The sequence below is a fragment of the Paramormyrops kingsleyae genome, chromosome 1 (assembly GCF_048594095.1).
Source record: "Paramormyrops kingsleyae isolate MSU_618 chromosome 1, PKINGS_0.4, whole genome shotgun sequence".
In the NCBI taxonomy this organism is placed as follows: Eukaryota; Metazoa; Chordata; class Actinopteri; order Osteoglossiformes; family Mormyridae; genus Paramormyrops; species Paramormyrops kingsleyae.
Window position 1 is genome coordinate 30,940,870 of NC_132797.1, and position 21,853 is coordinate 30,962,722.

General features: G+C 46.7%; 1 protein-coding gene across 6 annotated transcripts in view; it reads right to left on the reverse strand.

Annotated features, from left to right (window-relative positions):
- Positions 1-18,551: 18,551 nt before the first annotated feature.
- znf438 (zinc finger protein 438) overlaps positions 18,552-21,853 on the reverse strand; it is a 31,472-nt gene continuing 28,170 nt past the window's right edge. For all 6 annotated transcript variants that reach the window (XM_023840413.2, XM_023840410.2, XM_023840412.2 and 3 more), the window contains one exon: positions 18,552-20,156. In XM_023840413.2, the coding sequence (XP_023696181.2) occupies positions 19,556-20,156 (601 nt within the window). In that variant the 3' untranslated portion in view covers positions 18,552-19,555. The remainder of the gene's footprint in view (positions 20,157-21,853) is intronic.

Below are 21,853 nucleotides of genomic sequence, written 5' to 3' on the forward strand. Positions count from 1 at the left end.
GTTTCCTACCGCTCTGCGATCGCCAGCCTTCGCCGCCCCTGCCTGACGGCTCTGGCATTTCTGCAGCTACCTGGGGAGCAGTGGGGCGGGAGGGCAGGGGAGGCGACGCCCGTGTGTTTTTATTTATATGCTGCGTAAACTCTATGATCCATAAAAATGATTAAAGTACCTGTTTTCCTGAAATCAGTACCTTCCCCACCGCTGCAGTTGATTTTCCGCGCTAAATGAGAAACATGTGACGTTCCGAGAGCGCGGCCAGCAGGAATGGGGGAAAGGCCGAGAGAACTCCGGGTCCGATGCTGTGGCGCCGGTGTTTTTCCTCTCATTGCACTTTGGATGGTATGTTTTTGCAAAATGTGGGTGGGGGTGATATCTTTACTCAATTTGCAAGGTTGATGGTGGGTGGATACAGGCCAGCGCCCCGGCGGGGGGGCTATTACTGCACGGTACGAAGCCTGCCCCACCCCCCTGGTGCCAAGTGCACATGCCAGGAAGCCTGGGAGTCACTCCATCATGACCGTCGCCCCCTGTTGCCTGATGGAACTGATGAAACACAGAAAAGAAGGATGAAGCTGATCGTGGGCGCAGGTCATTAATCCCCAATACAAGCCTCCAACTGCAGGGTCTAACCGGCACAGGTCAACCTCTTAGGTGACAAGCGACAGCCTAGAGCGCCATCTTCTGGGGGGATGCTGATTTACTGAGCCAATTTCACTTTGTGCAGACGGGGGTGCCACATGGGCTTGAACTGGTACTGGGTCTAACCATCTTACTCCTGTCTGCTGAACAGATTGCGTTTGTGGGCATATTACAGTATCCTTTTGTTACCATATTCTGGTGCCTGTTTTTATTGGTTTGTAGCAGGCATTGATTGACAGCAGCCTGCTTTCACATCTGCTGTGGGCTCAGATACTGTAGTCTTTACTTATCTGGAGACACCCTTTTGGGCATTACTCAAGCATGGGGAGGCATGTATGTCGACACAGCCTCAGTATCACCCTTTCCCGGAAGCTGTTTGTGGATATGCAGCTTAGAGGTGGGTTTTTGTCAAGCGGTGTGGGGGGGGGGGGGTTACAAACGATTGAAAATGTAAGCAAATGTTTTGAATCAGGATTCACGGCAGGTTAGCGTCAGTGCTGTGCCTATCTACCAAATCTGAGGTCGATCTCTGAAGTCTAGATGCCGATGCTCTGCTGGCCATGAGATTCAAACCCACAACCTTCCACTGGCATAGATCCCTAATACAGGGAGCTATACCTTGCACCCGATCACATGCTTTGTCTCTGTTCTCCTCCTTTCCTTCCTATCCAGTCAATCGTGTCAATTGTGGGTGGGTGGGTGGGGGGGGTCAGGCATCCCTCTGATTTACTGCCCCAGACATCACTTGTGATTTCAGAGGAGCAGGTGAACCCTGTCGAGGTTGTGGAAGTTCACTGCTTTATAGTGCACTGTTCCATCGTTTTATTCCATATTATAATATTCTTTGAACAAAGAAACTATTTCCCAGCTGAATGTAGACTTGTTTTGACTGTCCAGTTTCCCTGTTGCCATCTGTTTAGTTCACTGAGATATAATTAAAATCATGTATTAACAAAAATAAAACTTGGGTTACAGCTGAGGTTCGAAACTGCTGGAGATGGTCTGCTGTGGTCACGTGACCTGGGTTCCCTGTTTGTTTTAATTGCTTTGGCCTGCTGTTTTAGTGCCCTGACTTGGCTTCACATTTTACAGGTGTTTCTCCACACGCATTCAGGGGATTTGAGCATAAGGGCCTCGTTCTCACGCTCCGCCAGCCCGCATCCCGCCTCCCGGTCACACAGCAAGGCTTCTCCTCTGCAGCCAGCACGAATGGGGAGCTGATTTCACAAACCAGTATATCACAAACAAATCTCTCATCACACTGGGGCTCCTGCTGTCTGCAGTAGACCAGGGTCCGCCTTTTTTCCCATCTAAGTGTGAAAGAGAGAGGGCGTATTGCAATGTTTCTCAACAGACAGGCCATATTTTTGCTCCCTCCCAGCCAATCAGGAACACCGAATCCCTGGTACAGGTGTGTTGGGAGCAGGGAGGGAGGGAAAATCTGGACTGTCTGAGGGTCCCTGAGGACTGGATTGAGAAACTGGTTTATTGGATAAGTCTGAGTGAAATGTTATCAGTTAAGTCTGTGGGGGAAATATCAGTATGGCTGGCCTTCTAAGAGCTTAACCTCCATCTCCAGCTAGATGGTACAACTGGATCCATCACAGCTCTGTGTTCATCATATTTATGAAACGAAGGTGAATAAAAAGGGTATCAATGGATTTAAAAATCAGTTTTGTTAGTTTTGTCTTGTAAGCAGTGCTTCTCGGGTGAAACTATGGGTAACGCATTCCACCATGACTGTAACTAACCATCAGTCATCCTCTAGGGCTGCGTGTCTCAACCTGGTCCGCAAGGACCCCCAAACAGTATACATTTTTGCTCCCTCCTAGCTACCTGCCAGACAGTCAATAATATTGCTTCCTCCTTACCAGCAGCTAGGAGGGAGCAAAAACCTAGACTGTTTGCGGGGTCCTGAGGACCATACTGGGAATCACTGGATTCCAGTCTCCATCTTCCAGCAGGGCTGAGAGATGAGAATAGAGGCAGCTCTTCAAGGTTTCTTCACTTAGCGAATGCTTTTAGCTTAAGAAATCTGAGATTTTACGGACAGATGGATGGGTGGGAGAGCCTTGCTCCAGCACCTTACAGAAGGACCACCGCAGGGATCTCTCCATCATCGGATGGAAAGTCTACATCACCTCCCATCATGCTTCCCGCTGTCCTGACCTTAGAGGTTCCCTTATCTGGAGACCAGCTGCTACTCCTGACCCTGCCATATGAGTGGGAGGCATCAGTCGGAGCTAGGGAGGGTGCCCGGGGGGGTCAGTGTCACCATGGCAATGAGCACAACCTGCCACTGAGTCTTGAGGTGCTGTCAGTTTATCAGGCAGCTGCAAACTCAATGTTAAAAAGCGTGCTACACCCCCCCCCCCCCAGCCCTCCTTAGCCCACAGCATTGTGAGATGTAGCTGTGCTGAATGTTAGTGTTTACTGACCCCCCCACATCCCCATCACCAGGAAACGCCTCCCCATAGCTCTGCGGTTAGTCACTCTGACAGCAGGTTTGTCAAATGGGGCTGAGCCCCCCCAAACCGCAGGGGACAGTGTCAGGGCGGCCTGAACGCGCTATGAAATACACACGCAGCCGAGGTTCCCGCTGACAGGCGCTCTGGCTCGCCTGCTCCCACGGAGCCTTAAAGGGACAGCGCTTTCTTAAAGGCGGCGTGCCGGGGGGGGCGTGGTGACACGGTAAGCACGAGGACAGCGTGATGGTCTTATTTACACATCCTAAACACAAGGAAGTGGTGTGCCGACTCAGGGAAACCCATACAAGATATCAAAGTGGTGCGACGACCTTCAGAAAACTATGAAAGCGGAAGAGCCCGACGGAAAGATGATTTACGATACTCCTTCTACATCTTGAAGGACCCTAACAAGTCCCTGTGACACCTTTCCCGCCCCTGACATGCCGGCAATTTGTAGATGCGTGGGTTCATAACTGAAGGCGATTTCCTGAACACCAACACATTAATAGATTCTTATAAGAGAAAGCTGTGTGATGCAAAATCCCGCCTCGTGGGGAGCTTGTGACTCGTGTAGTTCAGCCAAGTCCCCTTCATGTTTTATCCAGGCATACGCACAATAATCTTCAGCTAGGGCCATGATCTGCCTCCTCACCTCCATGAGTGTGTGGGACCTGAATTGTAGATCTTTTGAGCTTCTGCTGGGCAAGACAGAGGAGAGCATTTGGGGCACTTTAAACATCTCTGTAGACCTGCGGGTGCCTGAGTATCTTCCTCCTGAGCTTGGATGTTAGTGCTGGGATGGAGGTACACCCTCACTGTTTTGGTTTGTGATGTGATTGGGGCGACATGCAGCTCTGTGGGCTGGAGATCCGTGACCAGAAGGTTGTGTGTTCAAATCCCATTGCCAGCATAGTAATCATGTTACCACTGGACCTCCCATTCATTATACGAAGACAACTTGTGATTTTTGAATGCCCTACACGTCTCTGTTGAACGTGTTTCATTTGGCTGCAGAAGCTGTTTTTTAATCAAACAAGCACCAAGACTCCATTCAAAACAATCATCTTGGATTTAGTTCAAAGGAGGATACAAGTGATTAGCATGCTGAGTGCTGGTGGCTCGATCTCAGCAACTGTTTATATAGCGTAACATTTGCTCTGTAGGCGTGAACACAAAGCCAATATTATCTGGGTCGCTTAATGTCATCGCAGTACTCTGAGAGCAGATTTCTCAGCACTGTACCAACTCAAAGGCACAAAAATGTAATGAGCAAAATAATCATAAACGCAAACAAATGTGCTTTCAATAGCTGGGTTAAAAAAAATTTAATTGTTGACCAACAGACCAGGGGGGTGTTTTCCGCACATGGATTACTCATTTAGTCATATGTAATTGTTGATGATTTGGCATGATCCTGGATCTGTCGGTTTTCCGAAAATCTTGCTGGATATATTATCATAGCAACATATCCAAATCCTCAAACCTGCTCGGAGCAGGTTTGTTTTACGTGAACAAGGATTAACTTGCACAAGTAATCAGTGTCCATGATGCGTTGAAAACCAGTCATTCATGGATGAGCGACCAATTGATATCGATCTACAAATTATTAGAAAAGAATTTCATATATAGAGGCTTTTGCGTGATCGACAAGATCCTTTATTGCTCCCAGAGGAAATTATTTTCGAAAGATACCGCTTTAGCAGAGGGGGTGATATTGTACCTCAAAGATTTATTAGCACCTTATAAGTCAAACTACTCAAAGTGTGTGTGTGTGTGTGTGTGTGTGTGTGTGTGTGTGTGTGTATGTATGTGTGTATATTATATATATATATATATATATATATTGTTGTTTATGTCAATAATCCTTTAAATAATTATATACCAATATTCAAAGTATATTCTTGTACTTCACTTTAACCTGTTCCATTGTTCTCATTGTGCTTACATTTGATCTGGAATTATGACATATTAAATAATAATTACACTGAAACATGGGAAATGAAACGCTGCATTCAGTAAGTACAATGAACACTACTTAAGCATTTAATTTGTCGGCCACTTTTTGCCAGCCGTCTTCTCTGGTTTGGGCTGCTTTTGCTGTGTGACCCCTTGTGCATATTACTTCTTGAAATTCTTCATATCCTTCTAATAAAAGGTCCTGCTCCGCTTGTGTGAGAAGGTGCGGCATTTCTTTTGTCATTTTGTTGCAGCCTATCAAAGACTTGCTGATCATGTTTTCTAGACTCGATATATATGGGCTTTTCAATTATCTCGGATCCAGCTAGGCTAATCTACTACACAGCTGCGTTTGAAAAACCGACTTATCCCGGATGAGTTTCACCGGCATTAACTCATCCAAGATGAGGCATCTGATCTCGGATGATTTAAGCCACGTATGGAAAATATCCCCTGCTGTAGAAGCCCTGTTGACAGATTAAGCTAACCCCAGCCCCAACCATCACCCCTCAGTTTAGGCTCTTAATGTCTCCCAGTTCAAAAATGATGACTAATTGCCCAGAACAGGCGTAGTGGTTCCATGGGTGACCTGGCTGGCTTCATATCACTGTTCTATGTATTTTCTTACATGTTTTTATTATTATTCATTTAGCAGACACTTATCAAAAGTGACCTACATTTTTGAGATTGCAGGGTTGGAATAATTAGTGGGGCCCAATGCTGAAACCATTATGCCTAGCCATGGGATTTGAACTGATAACCTTGTGATCATGGACACAGCAGCCTAACCCACTGAGCCGCATCCCATCCCCATCATCTCTGATGATGATGGACAGCGGTGTTACAGGGTAAGTAAAGGCGCTTGGAAAGTAATTTTTCTGATGACATAACTATTCTTCCCGATAATATTTCCCCTAGCAGCCCCTGATGTCATGGCGCAATGCTGTGTTGGCGCAGGGAGAGTGAGCAGAAAGGAGGACGCCCAGAAGCCTGACAGCTTACTCCTGAGGCTCACCCTGGCAGGAGAGGCGCTGGGTGTCTCTTTCGGAGATGGAAACCATGAGCGGAGCTTATTTCCCAGGGAAACGGCGTGCCAAGCGGCCGAGGTGTGTTTCCAATCTCACCATTAAAGTGGCAGCAGATGGACACTCACCCTGCATCCGATAAATCCTCCGACATCCGAAATCCTCCCCCCCCCCAAAAAAAGGCCTCCTTACCCAATTATACAGCTGAATGTTCTGCTGGGGCAGTTCTGGGTGAGTCTCTCACTGGTAATTATCAGGATTTGAATCCTTTACCTCTACACAACCTGTAACTGAGAATGTGCATTTACCAGACCTATACTTGTGAGAAGGCAAAAGTAAACAGTCCCTGGAGCAGCTGAAGGTAAAGGGCCTTGTTCAGGGGTCCAATGATGACATCACTATGCTGACCCTGGGATACAAACCCGTCGCCTTCCATCGCAGCCACACACCACCCAGCAAGCAGGCAAAGACCTTCTGTGGCAACTGGTTTCACCAATGTATGAGATCCAGGCTGAGACAGGTTAATGTTCCAGTTTTACTGTAATCCCTGGTGTAACATTTGCAGCAGTGATTTGCATCAATCTCCATGCTAAGAACCACTGGGGAAATAATCACTAGTACTCTAATGAGTACTGAGAGTAGTTTGAAATTTTTCCTACAGATTTTCTTATCACAAATGCTAAAAATCTAACAGCTGCAATCAGAATGTAATGATGTGGTAGAAGAAACAATAGGTTGGATGTACTGTATTTCGGGACGTGTTATAACCAGAGGCCAAACACACTCCTGTTTGCCAATGGACTGCTTTGTTGCTGGCTGCTGTGGTCCCTCATGAGGGAAAATCATAACCATTCCTTTGTCAGACAGCCAATCTGCATGGACCTTTCCAAAACGGAACATGGGAAACCATGTTCTGTCCTCTGTATCTACGCCGTCGGTTCCATAGTAACGTAGGAAGATGAGGGCTCCCCTCTGAAGCACAATAAGTGTTTAGGTCTTCAGAACTTAGTAAGATATTGATGTATTGATCTACTTCTCTAACTAACTATTTAGGATTTCAGGTTTGGGGTCAAACGCTAAAGCCAGCAATGTGATTGTGGCCACATGCCAAATCCTTTAACAGTAGCAGGAACGCAGCACGCTCGTTACACAATGTGGTGCGTTACCACAGCTTGTGTGGCACCTGTCAGCAAGACATTAAGATGACTCACTGGGGGTGAAGGACTGGCGCGAACCCACCAGGACGCAGTCAGTACTGCTTTTAGTAGCCTAGCCACTGACTCTGCACCTAATTTATATCAGCTGGGAGCCAGAGGAATGGAAACGGTGTTTGTCCGTGAGTAACAGCAGCTGGCATCCCGTACCCGGGACTCTCTTTAGACTCAAACTGGACAGGAACCTAGAGGACCCAATGGACAGATGGGGGCATCCTGGACATCTGTCTGCCTTTTATGTTCCACTTATCATATTAATTTTTCTAGCAGACACTTTTAACCAGAGTAATGTACAGCTGAGAAAGCAGGGTCAGGCAGTTGCTGGGGCCAATGGGGAGTTAAGGGCCCTCAGGGGGTAACAGTGAGATTGCTCTCCAATCCTCGAGATTTGAACCGTTGACTTTCCCACCGCCAGCACAGCCGAACCTGGTTGAACCACACACCGCCCCATGGAAGACGCCCACTGACCTCTCAGCCCAGCTAATAACAGTGTTATTCCTTTCATGCTCTCATAGCATAAAGCCAAAGACACCGATGGCGTGTGGTATTTTGATGATATGAAAGTAAAGGTGGCAGGCAAGGAGGCCTCATCTCACAGGGTAACTTTTTTAAGTAAGTGTGAAGTGATTTAAGAATCTGCTTTAGGGAGAAACATACTATTGACTGCATTGTGTTTTTGGCAAAAACAAGGGGTCTCTGTTGAGTTCTGCCCTCTCCCCAGAGCACAGTTCTCTTATGTCACACTTGGCCCACAGCAGCCTTTTCGATGCGCGCATGCAGACAGGAGACCCAGGTCCAGGGAGCGTGTCTTTGTTTGGCTACAGCTGTGAGCGACCGCTGAAAGGTCTGATGTCATGTTTCACAGCAGCCATTGGAGATGAACCCAGAGGAGAAACCATATCCTCTCCCCCCCCCACTGCAGAGAGCAGAGAGAGCAGCACATCATTGCTGAGCCCACCTGCCTGGCTCCCCTGGGGGTATGTGAGACAGAGAGGAGGAGTAGGGGGGGGTATGTGAGATGGAGAGGAGGAGAAGGGGGGGGTATGTGAGATGGAGAGGAGGAAGAGAAGTGGGCATGTGAGATGGAGAGGAGGACCAGGTAAAGGTGGAGGAGAAGGAGGTGTATGAGATTGAGAGGAGGAGAAGGGGGGTTTGTGAGATGGAGAGGAGGACCACATGAGGGAAGAGAAAGAGTGCATGTGAGATGCAGAGGAGGAAGGGAGGTGAAGATAAAGGGGTGTTACGGATATGAGGTGAAAGGTTTGTGCTTCTGCCTTTTGGCAAAAGGTGTACAGTTCAAACTCATGGGACTACATGATTTAAAGACTTGTTTCTTAGTACTGACTTTAGGGTAAATTCACAAAAATGATGGCATCAAGCACTTTTTTGCACTCTGCAACTTGGCTCATGTTTTATCTTCACATGAAGTGATCTTGTATTGTATTGTGCTGTACTGTTGTCCTTGTGTCTTATCTGGCATGCTTTTATGTTGTATTTATGATGGATTGCTTATGTTTTTAACACCTGTCTGCAACTAAATTTACCCGAGTGGGATAAATTTGACTTGATTTGACTTGACTAGAGTGTTGACAGGAACTAAGGCAGTAAAATATCTGAGGTGGAGGTAGAGGTGACCATGAGGAGAGGGGAGAAGAATGGATGAGCAGTGAACAGCGATGAATGGACAGATGGATAAAAAGAGAAGGGAAAGCTGCACGGAGACACAATATCAGTCAGAAGAGAGGGATGGAAAGCAGATATGTTGAGCAGGAGAGGATGTGGCCCACAGATAGTAGGGAGGGGCTGGGCGCAGACTTGGGGGATGGCGAGGAGAGCTGGAGCAGTGACATGGCGAGACCTGAGAGGCAGCTAAGGGGCCGGGACGGGTCCTCAGGAGACTTCTAGAGGAAAAGCCAAGCCCACGCTGTAAGGTGACTCCAACAAGCAGATGGCAAGGCCTGATGTGCACCCTGAGATTGGTGGAATGCAATTACACTACACCCCGGTGCTGGGTGCAGCAGGAAGAGGAGACTCACGTCGACAGAAATCAGTGTCAGGTTCCCCACTAATGGATACAGGCTTTTTCCTTTCAGTTCGAGATGTTTTTGTGTGCGTATAAATCTTTTTTCTTCCCCCCGTGTAAACAGAACGGGGAGCCTCCAGAAGTAGCTCCAGACTGAAGATTGTTTTCACAACCTGGGGATTTTGAGCCATTACAAATGCGCTGAAGGGCTCTGGTTGCTAGTCGGATCTTTTAAGGGGCCAGTCGTCCTGCCTTGCCGGCAACAGACACCGTAATCGTGACGAAAGGAGAAACGTCACGGCAGTGTGCGCAAAACGGGAAGGTGCTCACCCACACTACGTGAATTACTGTGAGAAATGTCCTGCCAAATGCTTCTGAGGTATTTTCCCCTTGCGGTGAGTAAATGGCCCGCTTTGACCAGCTAATAACATCCCCTGAAAAGTGCTGATGCCGGTGACGTTGCCATAAACAAAAGCCGACACCAGGCTGCGGTTTGTCCTCACGCGGCCAGATAAACGACGGCCTGCACGAGGCCCTCTGCCTCCCTCACCTTCCTAAGGCATAATGTGTGTGACTTAGCAGATTAGGAGGCTGTGTCTGCGATCAGAAAGTTGCCGGGTAAAATCCATGGCTCATCATAAATGATTTCACCATTGGACCCTTGAGCAAGACCCTTAACCTCCAATTGCTCCAGGGACTGTCTGACCCCACTTTCTAAAAAGACCAATTTATGGCTTTAGACCAGGGTTATTCAACTCACGGTCCTCGAGGTCCGAGCACTGCTGGTTTTCCAGCTTTCCTTTACCTGTCAGTCAGGTGTGAAGCCTCTGACCAATCAGAATCAGTAATTATTAAACAACTACCTGGGAGAACTGAAAACACGGCCTGGATTAGGAATCGAGGTCCAGAGTTGAAGAACCCTGCTTTCGACTAAAATGTCTGCTAAATAAAGGGAAAATCACATCCTGTTTTGGGATTTCTCCACCTTCGCCACACCCAGCACCAGACCCTCGTGGCTCCTCCCTGCCTCACACCTACGCTTCCCATGTGTTTTGAATTTGATGGGGAGATAAATGCTGGACTGAGCCTCCCGTAGATCTCCAGGATATCAAAGACTGACTCACATGGATACACTGCTGGCATCCGGAGGTGCTTGATTATGAAAGGCTCAAGTTTCAGCTCCTCAGGTAGAAGAAGCGGGGGGTGGCCGGGGGTGGCCGGTGCCGGCCATGCGGGGAGGAGAACTGCAGGGAGGTGCTGAGGAGGACCGGTAACACTGCTGTCACAATCCTATCCTCATGGTCACAACCCCCATTTCTGAGCAGTAGTTTGCTTCTGGCGTAAATCTGAAAAGTACAAGACTCTGGACCTAAGTCAGGATATGTGAACCATCTGGTCTGGAACCTGTAATGCTATGTTTCATGACAGCAGTCAGAATACAAGTTAATCCATATACAACCCAGTCTAAAATGGACAGATCTCCCCAAAGTGTGTAAAACAAACTCCCCTGTCAAAACATTACAATGTGCAGTATTTTCCTGGGTTTACCTGTTAAATATAGCTCGAGGCACACGTCCCTATCAGCTTGTGGGCGACCTTGCTCTACGCGAAGAAGGATCGGGGCCGTTGTACTCCTACACAAGCCTCCCCCTCCCCCCCCCCTTAATGAAATGCTAGTCATGTAGCAAGGCCTGCAAGGGGATAAATCAGGCAGCGACATCCCACTTTCACCGGTCAGCTGATCCAGCGAGCCCACATGCTGGGGGTCGTCATGCTTAGTCAGCCCCTTTTCACGCCCCCACCCTTACGGAACCTTCCTTTCCATTCTGTGCCCCCCCCCCCCTTTGCCTCACCGTGACAGGTCCGTTTAAATATTTAAACCACTGGAGTGCTTTTACTGGCATCAGGTGTAGCATGGTGCTGTAATGTCAGACAGCGTGGAGCGCAGTAATTATACCGGAGTTAACGGCCCGCGGGGGGGGGAAGGGGCTCAGATCTCGGCGCTCTGTTTTCGGCTCCAAAGTCTGCAGCCTCACATCAAAGGTAACGGTGAAAAATAAGAAAGTAACGCTGAGCCGAAGGCCGTTATAATCCTGCTGTAATATTCTGAGGATTGCTGAGGTCAGTGCTGTGTGGCCCCGCCCCCATAAATCACCAGGATCCGGGATCCATACTCCACTGCATTCTGATGGTGGTTTGAGCCTCCCTGAATGTAAATGTGCTTCTCCTCCTCTTTATCTTCCCTCTCCGCCTTGGTAATGTGTTCACTCTTTGTCAGGCTCTGTTAGACACCCCCACCTCACAGCGGCCTTATTATTCTTAAGTGAAATGTAATAATTCCATATAATACTGTAGTAGTCCCTGCCGATGGTACTGTGTCTGCGAGGGATGTAATTTGAATTTTTCATGTTTAATGGCGGGGCAGCACGGCGGTGCAGTAGGAGTGGGGTTCGAGTCTCTGTCCTGGCTCTATGTGTGGAGTTTGAATGTTCTCCCCGTGTCATCATGGGGTGTCCTCTGGGTACTCTGGTTTCCCCCCACAGTCCAAAAAAATGCTAAGGTGAACTGGGGTTGCCAGATTGTACATAGGTGTGAATGGTTTGTATCCCCTGCGATGGGTTGGTCTCCCGTTATTTCCTGCTTTGTGCCCATAGTTTCTGGGTTAGGTTCTGGACCCTAACAACAGATGGATGATTGCAAGGATCTCAGTCAGCCATTCGCTACCACCAATGCTGCCTTCCTCCTGTTTGGTGGTGCTCTGCTAATTACCTGATGATTCCTCAATTAACACTAGATGGCGCTAGACCGCATCCGCGATTCCTAAAATCCGCCCAGAAGTAGATCTCGGGGTTATGCACAATCATATAACATTTGCAGATGCCTTCACTTTCACTCATGATAACATGACAAAAATTTATGAAGAACTACTTAATGGGAATGAACTGTTCTGCAGAATGTAAGTGTTCAGTGAAAATGTATTTGGAAGTGGTTACGACAGCCATCAATAAAAGTGCTGTTTTTAAAGTGATCAAGGGTCTGTTTGCATCCCCTCTAGCTGGTTCAGTATCCCTCTCCTTGCACTCATGATCCTGACTGGAGTCTATTGAAGGTGCCAAATGAATAACTTAGAATTCTAGTTTTACAAGTCCACTTGTAAAAAGGATGAAGGATTTTTATTTGCCATTGTGCAAATGAGTTACACAAGTACAACATAAATAACATTAAACAACTCAACTATACTTTTCTGTACTGTACTATACTATACTGTACTATACTAGCGTAGGACATTAAATTACTGTACTATACAGATGAAAACTATGCTATATTTGTTATAACACTGATCCAGGAAGGAGGCAGACCCCGAAATGCAGGAGATGTATTTAATGAGACTGACACAGCCGGTAGCAAACAAAGCCAAAGGGGAAATCCGGTAGAATAGTCGGGTCGAGCGCAGAAGGGTCAAAGCCAGGGAGATCAGTCCAACAAAGAGGGACGGGACGAGGAGACGATGGGAAGGACCGTGCAGGGCAAGTGGAGCAGGCTGGCAGGGTTGAGGTGGTAGGTAGGGCAGGCGAGGCAAGCAGGAACAGGGATGAAGGCAGGGCGAGCAGGAACGGGCAGGAATGCAGGGCAGGCGACACAGGCAAGGAAGGGAGAGGAGACACGAGACAGGCAAATGCTCAGTAATGGTCCGTAACATGGCAACAATACTTCGTAACGCTGTTAGTGCGTTCGTGCTTTAAGTAAGGGACTGGTTAAAGCGGCTGATCGTTATCCGCTGTGCTGCCCCGCCCCCGTGGGCGTGACAATATTATACAAACATATTAATCTGTGATAATTCACTGAGAGAATTCTACTACAGCAAACTTCTTTTCGGGTGTTTGAGTTAATATAAAGTGTTCAGCCCGACTCACACAGGCTCACACAGATTCACTTAGGCGAATGAAAATTGAAAGAAAGTTAGTTCTGACAAACAGACATCAGTTCCAGAGCATGATGTCAATTTCTGAAATCATATAAAATATATGGTGGTAAAACAAAATGAGGAACTGACAACCCTGGATATTTGTTAAGCCAAAAAAAACAAGCATTACACAGCTCTGCACTGTAGGTGTGAAGGTCCAGGGGGGTTACTCATTTCCACAGAAATGCTAAAAACAGCCCACGTTGATGGAGCGTATATTGATGTGTATGTACCCACACATGTCAGCTTGTACCAAAAGCTTTGACCTCTCTTCTCTTCTTTAGTTTGTCCTTATGCTTGAGCTCTCCAGTTCTTGTGCTGTACACTTCTGCGAGGACCTGTAATCTAAGAGGGCGGCTTACACACCTCTTCAGCTGAATGCCTCCTCTTTCCGCCTTAGTATTTTTACTGCACACGTTAACCGCTCGCATTTCTAAAGATGAAGGGAATTTGCTTTTCCACTCGCCCTTTCGATCAGTATTATTGATTCTGACTTAAGGCAACACGGTCTAAGGTACATATAGTGCAAATGGGATCTGACAGTCAGGGGTGGCTTTAAAAAAGTCGAGTGTTGATCTCTTTTCTTCGTTATCCTGGAACTTCATAAACTTACATTTTGGGCTGTTCGGAAACAAGCTGCTATGAGGAGCAGCGACCTGTAATCCGCAAGGACAGGACGATGCTCCCTCCTTGTCTAGAGTCTTGTGTAAACATCAGGCTAAATTTGAAAGTGAATTAGCGTAACAAAAAGTGAAAATGTGTGCAACCACACACACACACACACACACAGGTTTGTAATTATATATTTGTGGGGACTCTCTATTAATTTCTATGGAAAAAACTCTAATCCCAACATGACGACCTTAACCCCTACCCAGCCCTAACCTTAACCATAAGTAACCAAACAAAATATGAGACTTTTGGCATTTTTAGTTTTTTTGATTGCATTCACAGATCTTCACAGATCACAACATCAAAATAACAGGGTTTTATCACATTTTGGGGGACATTGGAGGACACAGTGTAATGTATACCACAAACACACACACAAACCTTTTAAACATCTGACATGTCCTGTGAAGGTCTCAGCCTAATTAGAGGTGGCTTGTTCTGAGGCGGACTGATTTTGGCAGCTTTTTGGTGCTTCTTTAAGTTTTTTTTTTTTGTGTGTTTGTGTTTTTGTCCCAATTTCCGAAAGCCGGAGAGTGCTGTATTTCCTCCGGTACCATTTCGGCCATATCCTGTGTACCAATATCCCGAGGCGGTGGGAGCTGCCAACCCCGAGGACATCCAGCGGGCAGATGAGGCCTCAGGTGAAGGTGATGGATCTGCCTGGAGTCCCCGGCAGACAAACGTTCCTGTTTTTTATCAGCCTGGAAGCAGCTGAGACCTTGGGTAAGCAATTCAAGGCTCCCACTGGGTGGGGGCGGCGCTCTACGGCCGAATGTTCAAGAACGGCAGGTTGGCACTGGAACGATCCGGGGTGGACCAGCTGCTCCCGGCCACAGCGACTATGCAGGAAACAGGCGAGGCCAAACGGGGTTATGCAATCGGCTCAGAGTTCGATCGGAGGTTGACCGCAGTGTCTGAGCAAACTTGAGCGCTGTGATCGGGCCGCTCCAAGGACGGTGAGAACTCGATGGAACTGTGCAATACATCATCTGCGTTGCAATCGACACATTTATTTCTAATACCGGGAATTAAATAATGAAACACAAATGCATGATTTCCCGGGGGGGGGTTAGTGAATGTGATACAGGCCTTTCTCTACGAGGGGTCTGTACCCGGAACAGACTTAAGGCACGTTGCCGTAAACTGCAGTCTGTTCACACCAGCGGACTGACCACAAGCACTGCTTATTCGGGTCTCTCACTGGCTTCAGTGTGATTTTTCCATGAATATGGACATGAGCACAACTGTATAAAATCAGCCTGAGGATAAATCTTCTCTGTGGGCAGTTAAAACCATTGAGGCATTTAATTTGAGAAGTATTTTTTTATACATAATGTTTTTTTTCTATGCAGCGAAAACGTGGCATTGATTATGGTGGTGGGGGGGGAGGCGGTGTTGAACATGACACGTTGGTGTGTTAAGGGCACGTGCACAGCAGGCCCAGCTCGCGTGGCAGCGTTCTTCGCTTCCTGTTGTGTGAGCCGCTTTTACTGTTAATCCCTCATGCTCTATAGGAGCTCTGGTGATGGAGGCAGTCTGGGACATCGTGTTGGGGGGGGGGTGGGGGTTGGGGTTGGGTTTGCCGGTGTTCTCTTGCATACGGTGTCATGTCCCCTTTTAACTGCGTCCTCAGTGCTGAGCACGCTGGTCTCCGTCCCTCCTGGCTCCCTCCTCTTCCATATATCTTTCTCTTTTTTATTTCTCAGAATTTATCACCCCTCCATTTTCCTTCTGAGAGCTGCAAAAGAGGAGAATTACTCCTGGGTGCTGACGGTCTGCCTGCGAAGCCTAGGGGGTTGGGTGGGGGGTGTGGGGGTATGAAAAGGGAGGGGGTGACCTGTCTGCCTGAACTGTGCCTGAAAAATGGGACTCATCTAAATGCTGCAGAGGGCTTAAAAAATGACTTTAATTGATTCTGACTGTACAAGTCAGATCCAAGATCTCCCTTGGGAGACCTGGAGCAGGGATGCCTGTCAGAACTCATCGGGTGGGGGGGAAGGTGGGTGGGGGGGGGGCTGGGAGGAGATGAAGGAGCCCCTTTAATTGAGCTACACGATCAGTCATTAGCTGCACACCAAGCAACAGGGAGAACTGCAGAAGAGGGAGAACATTCATCTGTACGGGAGAATATTGTCTGAGACACCAAACCACTTACGGAAATTAATACCAAAGGATTAACCTAATGTTCGACTGTGTGGAGAAAAAAATTGAAAGGTAGAATCGATGAGTCTCTCCCTATCTCTGCCAGCTTACCGAATCACCGTTCTACGCCTTATCGCGTGAGCATCGACCATTTGCGCAAGTGAATCGTCCTACTGAGGTGGAGATGAGAATCTCAAAGCCTGAATACAACACTGCAACACATGAGGCAAATGTGGAAGTGGAAATGTGGAATGTGTGCAAGAGTTGGCCTCGGACACTGTCCAAACTGAATGGTTCTCCTCCAGAGGACCTTGGAGAAACCACTACCAGCCCTATATGCCATGCGGTAGGGTGCCTCGCTGCACAGGCTGAACATTGGGCAGCCAACCCTGTTAGTCGTCTGTCTTGGCAGACAGCGTGCTCTACATGGCTGGAAGGCTTCTTTCATTAACCTTATTTGTGAGGTTGTTCTGTAAATATAGGTTACCACTCAGGCAAATGTAATTCCCCGAGGGAGGCATTAACATCCTGTTATCCAACGTCTCGCTGACGAGTCACCAGACTGGAATGGACACAGCAACAGTGTTTTGGTTAGTTTGGATACAGCTGGATTTCTCTATGGTCAAGCTGTCTGCTACTAGGAGCGGCCTCATCTTTTAGCTAGGGGGGTGGTGACTGCAGAAGAGGTAGTGACTTGTTGGGATGCGGATGAAAATGTCTTCTGAAGGCAAGAGAGTGCACTGAATTCTACAGTGGTGCTGCTCTCGCTGTGGCCTGTAACAGATGGCCCATGTCCCTCAGGGGGGAGCCCGTCTCCTGTGCACCATATTGAGGCTGTCGACCATCTGGGCTGCAGCCTGATGAAGATCTTCAGAATTTACACCCCAGCGATTTACAAGGTTTTGCATGCACATACTCTACAGAAACGTGCCCTAGCCTGTCTAAGGAGAGGTCTGGTCCTGTCCAGTCCAACATCAAGGTTTTGCTTGAACAGGCACAAGAGGATAGACAAGGATGTGTTACCAGCACCACGAGTCTAATAACTATCAGTATTTCCAGCCTATCTAAGGACAGCTCCTGTCCTGTTCTGTACAAAACTGAGGTCTTGATCAGGCAGAACAAGGGGATGGATGGCAAAGAGGGTGATAAGATAGTTGGTGAGTTGGCGCCCAACTGTGTGTCAATATCATCATGAGTCCAATAACCATCAGCATTTAAATGCTGTCACTAGAGCACCATCAGGACGTCTCTGGTCTGATCCCATGTTGCAATCCCACACTTACCTCTAGGACCTCGGTATTTCATCTTGGTATTCATTCCCCTCAGCGCTAAGAATGGGGCTCCATGTTGGCTAATTGACGATGAGCATTACAGCCCTTCTGTCCACCTGCCAATGCCCCCGTAAACACCATTACATCCCTGCCTCGCCCCGTACCGCCTCCATTAAGGAGAGGTGCCGATCGATACCGTTTCCACCTAATGGTGATTAATTATTTACCCAATCATTTTGGTTCCGCAGTGTTCCATTAGCCAGCCCGTGCTTACGGTAGGTGGTGAGGAGGGCTCATCGGTGCTGAAACCCAAATTGGAGATGGGGAGGGTGAGAGGGAACCAGACCTGCAGAAATGTGAGGGCCCAGCACAGCACCATTTCTGCAAAGTTAAACGGTGATTTATGGCTCGGAAGTGACTGCCGGCGCCCATCTGCCGGAGATGTTCTCATCAATACTGTGGCTGAGAGGAAACTGTAAAAAATAAACCAAAAAAGAAAAAAAGCAAGACGCTGACGTGGCAACAAGGCTCAGCAACACAGTGTGAGTGATCCTGACCTCGTGAACCCAGGCTATAGTCTCTTTAACATCGGCGCTTTGCGGTCTGCCAGTACTGTCATACGCCACAAGAAAGGCACCATTAATAAAAGGTAGAGCGGGTTGGAGACCGAAGCTGCCGTGACCTGACCCAACTGCATACTTCATGAGGGTCGAAGGTGCCACCACCGTCTGGACCAGGTTCTGTCCATCAGTGTATCCAGCTGATTGACATTTTTGTATGATGGTATAATTAAAACTGCCGGTCAGTGCCTCTCTTCCCTGAAAACAGAACAGATCTGCAAAGCACTGAAGATGCTCACAGGAAGTTGCACAGAAAACCCAAATTAAGGCACATACAGCGTATCATTGGCCATGGAACCCCGAGCCAAATGAGATCTCCATCCCCTCGTCCAGCACCGCCTTTCATTGAAAATATTTAGCTCAGAAGTCGTGCTGTGCTAATTAAGGAGTCTATGACAGTGCTCCACATGCATCGGGCTGGTAAACACACACTTCATCCATGAACGTAAGCCCCATTCCAGCAACACTGTTTTACTGATGAATAGTCTTCCACCCCATTGGCCACTTGCTGCCACCATGGTGAAACATTCACAACCAATTAACAGATGGCAGATGTATTGCCTGATAATTCCACATTCATGTTTTATTGGTTAAACATATCAGGGAATTGTGAAGGTCTTTAAAAATACATCTTATTTATATTTCAATATATATGCATGTGCTTGCCAGTCTATTAAAAACTATATTACATAAATTAAATATTTTAACATTTAGTTACCCTGTCTGTCTCAGATAGGCTTTGTTAAATTACAGCTACATAAACAAACATACAACTAATTAAAGCTTTTTCACCCACTAAAACTGAATTTTCTCACATGTCCTATGTACTGAAATCATCAAAACCCCTTCTTAGGTTAACATCCAAATCACAACAGTTGCGGGATGTTCCAACCTTCTATTCATTAAAGATCTGGTGAGGCACGATGCAATCTAATTGGTTGGAGCCAATAGTGTAAGACAATGACATCTGATTGGCTGGAGCTACAGTAAGCAGGTGCATGAGGTTCTGTGAATTTGGCAGAGGGTTGGGCACCCATGTGGCAAATTCCTTGCAAACTGGAAAATGACTCTCTGCTAGCGGTTACACTGGGTTTAAAGCCTGGTGTACCTATGTTGATTGCAAGAAAAAATTTAAACTATCAGTGCTTCCCTGCAACAACTCAACATTATCCCCAGGTTCTTTCAGCTGTAGGGATGAAAATTTCCACACAGAAATCAGGACAGTGACATGAAAAATCACCATTGGACTCATTACACATTGGGTCTCTTGGTCAAAATAAGAGTAAAATGAAACATTGTTATGCCTGATTCTATGAAGTTTCATCAGCTGTTCCAAAAAATGTCTCATTCAAACAAATTCTTTTCCGTAATAAAGTTACAATTTTGGTCAATTGGTTGAAATTAAAAGAAGAGTGAACCTGTGTACTTAAGAACATAAGAAGCTAAGATAATCATAACCTGAACATGAGTCATTTAAAAGAAAAAAACAACAACATTTCTGTCCTTATGTATCTGTGTAAAGGAACATGGGCATGTTTATGTGGCCAGGTGCATTGTGGGATCAGACAGGCCCCATCTGTGAGTGACCCTCGGTGGAAAGGTTAGCACCATCAAGCTTTACCAGCAAGCTGAGCATGGTCCACAGGGAGGGCGGATCCTCGCAATTGTGCTGCCCCCCCCAGTGTGCTAGAAGTTCCTCCTTGCTGTCCAGGGAGGCTGAGCATAGCACACAGTGGTAGGCATCACCAGTCTGGAGTGTTACACTTTTAGGAGGCAACAGCTCACCAGCAGGCTCCCCATTATGCTCCTCATACTCTACTGTCACCTCTGGGTCCCCCCGGTGGTGGGAGTAGATGTGCCTCTTCAACTTGGAGAAAGAGAAAAACTCCTCCCCACAGCTACCACACTTGACCAGACTCCTGCGCTGGTGAGTGGGGTGTTTGAGCGGCTCGTCCTCAGCCTCCTGGTAACCCCTTGTACCTTCTTCCCTTAGCCTTGCCTGAACCTCCTCACCGTGTACATATAGCAGGTGCAGCTTCATGTCTGCGAAGGTGGGCTCCACGGTGTGGCAGCGGCCACACTTTATCTGCAGCTCTGTGCGATCCTCCTTCTCCTGAGTTTGCTCATCCGTCGAGTGGGGGGGCATCACACTGCAGGAAAAACTGGGATATGGAAAGATAATGTTCAGACCCTGTGACAAGCAGAGTTAGGGGGTATGTAACAAAACAGAGTTGTGAGTAATGAGGGTAGCATACTGCTTGTAACAAAAGCATAGGGCACTGTAAGGATAGTACAGTACTATATGTGTTAAAATGGTAGAATGTTGTGAGTAATGAGGGTAGAGCATTGAGTAATGAAGACAGAGTACTGTATTTAACAAAAGTGTAGTGCACCGTAAGTAAGAAAGGTGGAGTACTGTATGTGATAAAAGGGCAGAAAATAAGTGAGGGTAGCATACTGTGTATAACAAAAGCATAGTGCATTGTGAGTACGGAGAATAGAGTACTGTAGGTGTCAAAAGGGCAAGATGTTGTGAGTAATGAGGGTAAGCATACTACAACAAAAGCAGAGAACATTGTGAGTAAGGATGGTACAGTACTGTATATGACAAAAAGGGCAGAATGTTGTGTATAATGAGGGTAGAGTACTGTATGTAAAGAAAGGGCAGGACATTGTGAGTAATGAGGGTATAGTACTTCATGTAACAAAAGGAAAGGGCAGAGCATTGTGAGTAATGAGGGTATAGTACTTCATGTAACAAAAGGAAAGGGCAGAGCATTGTGAGTAATGAGGGTATAGTACTTCATGTAACAAAAGGAAAGGGCAGGGTATTGTGAGTAATGAGGGTATAGTACTTCATGTAACAAAAGGAAAGGGCAGGGCATTGTGAATAATGAGGGTATAGTACTTCATGTAACAAAAGGAAAGGGCAGAGCATTGTGAGTAATGAGGGTATAGTACTTCATGTAACAAAAGGAAAGGGCAGGGTATTGTGAGTAATGAAGGTATAGTACTTCATGTAACAAAAGGAAAGGGCAGGGCATTGTGAATAATGAGGGTATAGTACTTCATGTAACAAAAGGAAAGGGCAGGGTATTGTGAATAATGAGGGTATAGTACTTCATGTAACAAAAGGAAAGGGCAGAGCATTGTGAGTAATGAGGGTATAGTACTGTACTTCACGTAATAAAAGGGCAGAGCATTGTGTGTAATAGAGGTGTAACGGTATAGTTTTCCCACGGTTCATTGTTTGTTACGGTTTTGGACCACAGTAACTTTACAGTTTCGGTATCTTTGTATATAAGAAGAAAATTAAAACACAACATCCTTTAATTAAACAATGAACTCTTATTTTTTGACAAAAAATGGCAGCATGACTAACTAGACCTAGTCTGTGTCTCTACTGTATAAAGTCAAGGTGAGAAAAACATCAAGCTTCTTAACTCGTAGGTGCTTTGTCTATTTTAAATTGACAGTGTACATAGTATATACAGTACCTGTACAGGCAATTAAATTAAAATATAATTAAGTGGGCTCAAGTGAGCTACCTGTCTAAGCTTCGACAACATGGAAGTGATTTGCCTTTCTCTATTTTATATAAAAAGGGTACATACTTGTATATCACTGTTAAAAAGCAACCACAGGAAATCACAGCACAGTTAGTGTAGATAGACAGATAATCGATATTACAAACTCCACAACCCAAGAGAGCACAGAATGTTTTTGATGCAGCAGACCCACATAAGCATGCACTACCATCCGCAGCTCTAAAGCGCACATGGAAAACTGATGTATGAATTGGCCTTAATGGGGGCAAAAAAACTTATTGTTAAAATGGTCAAGCCATTTTAACAAAGGA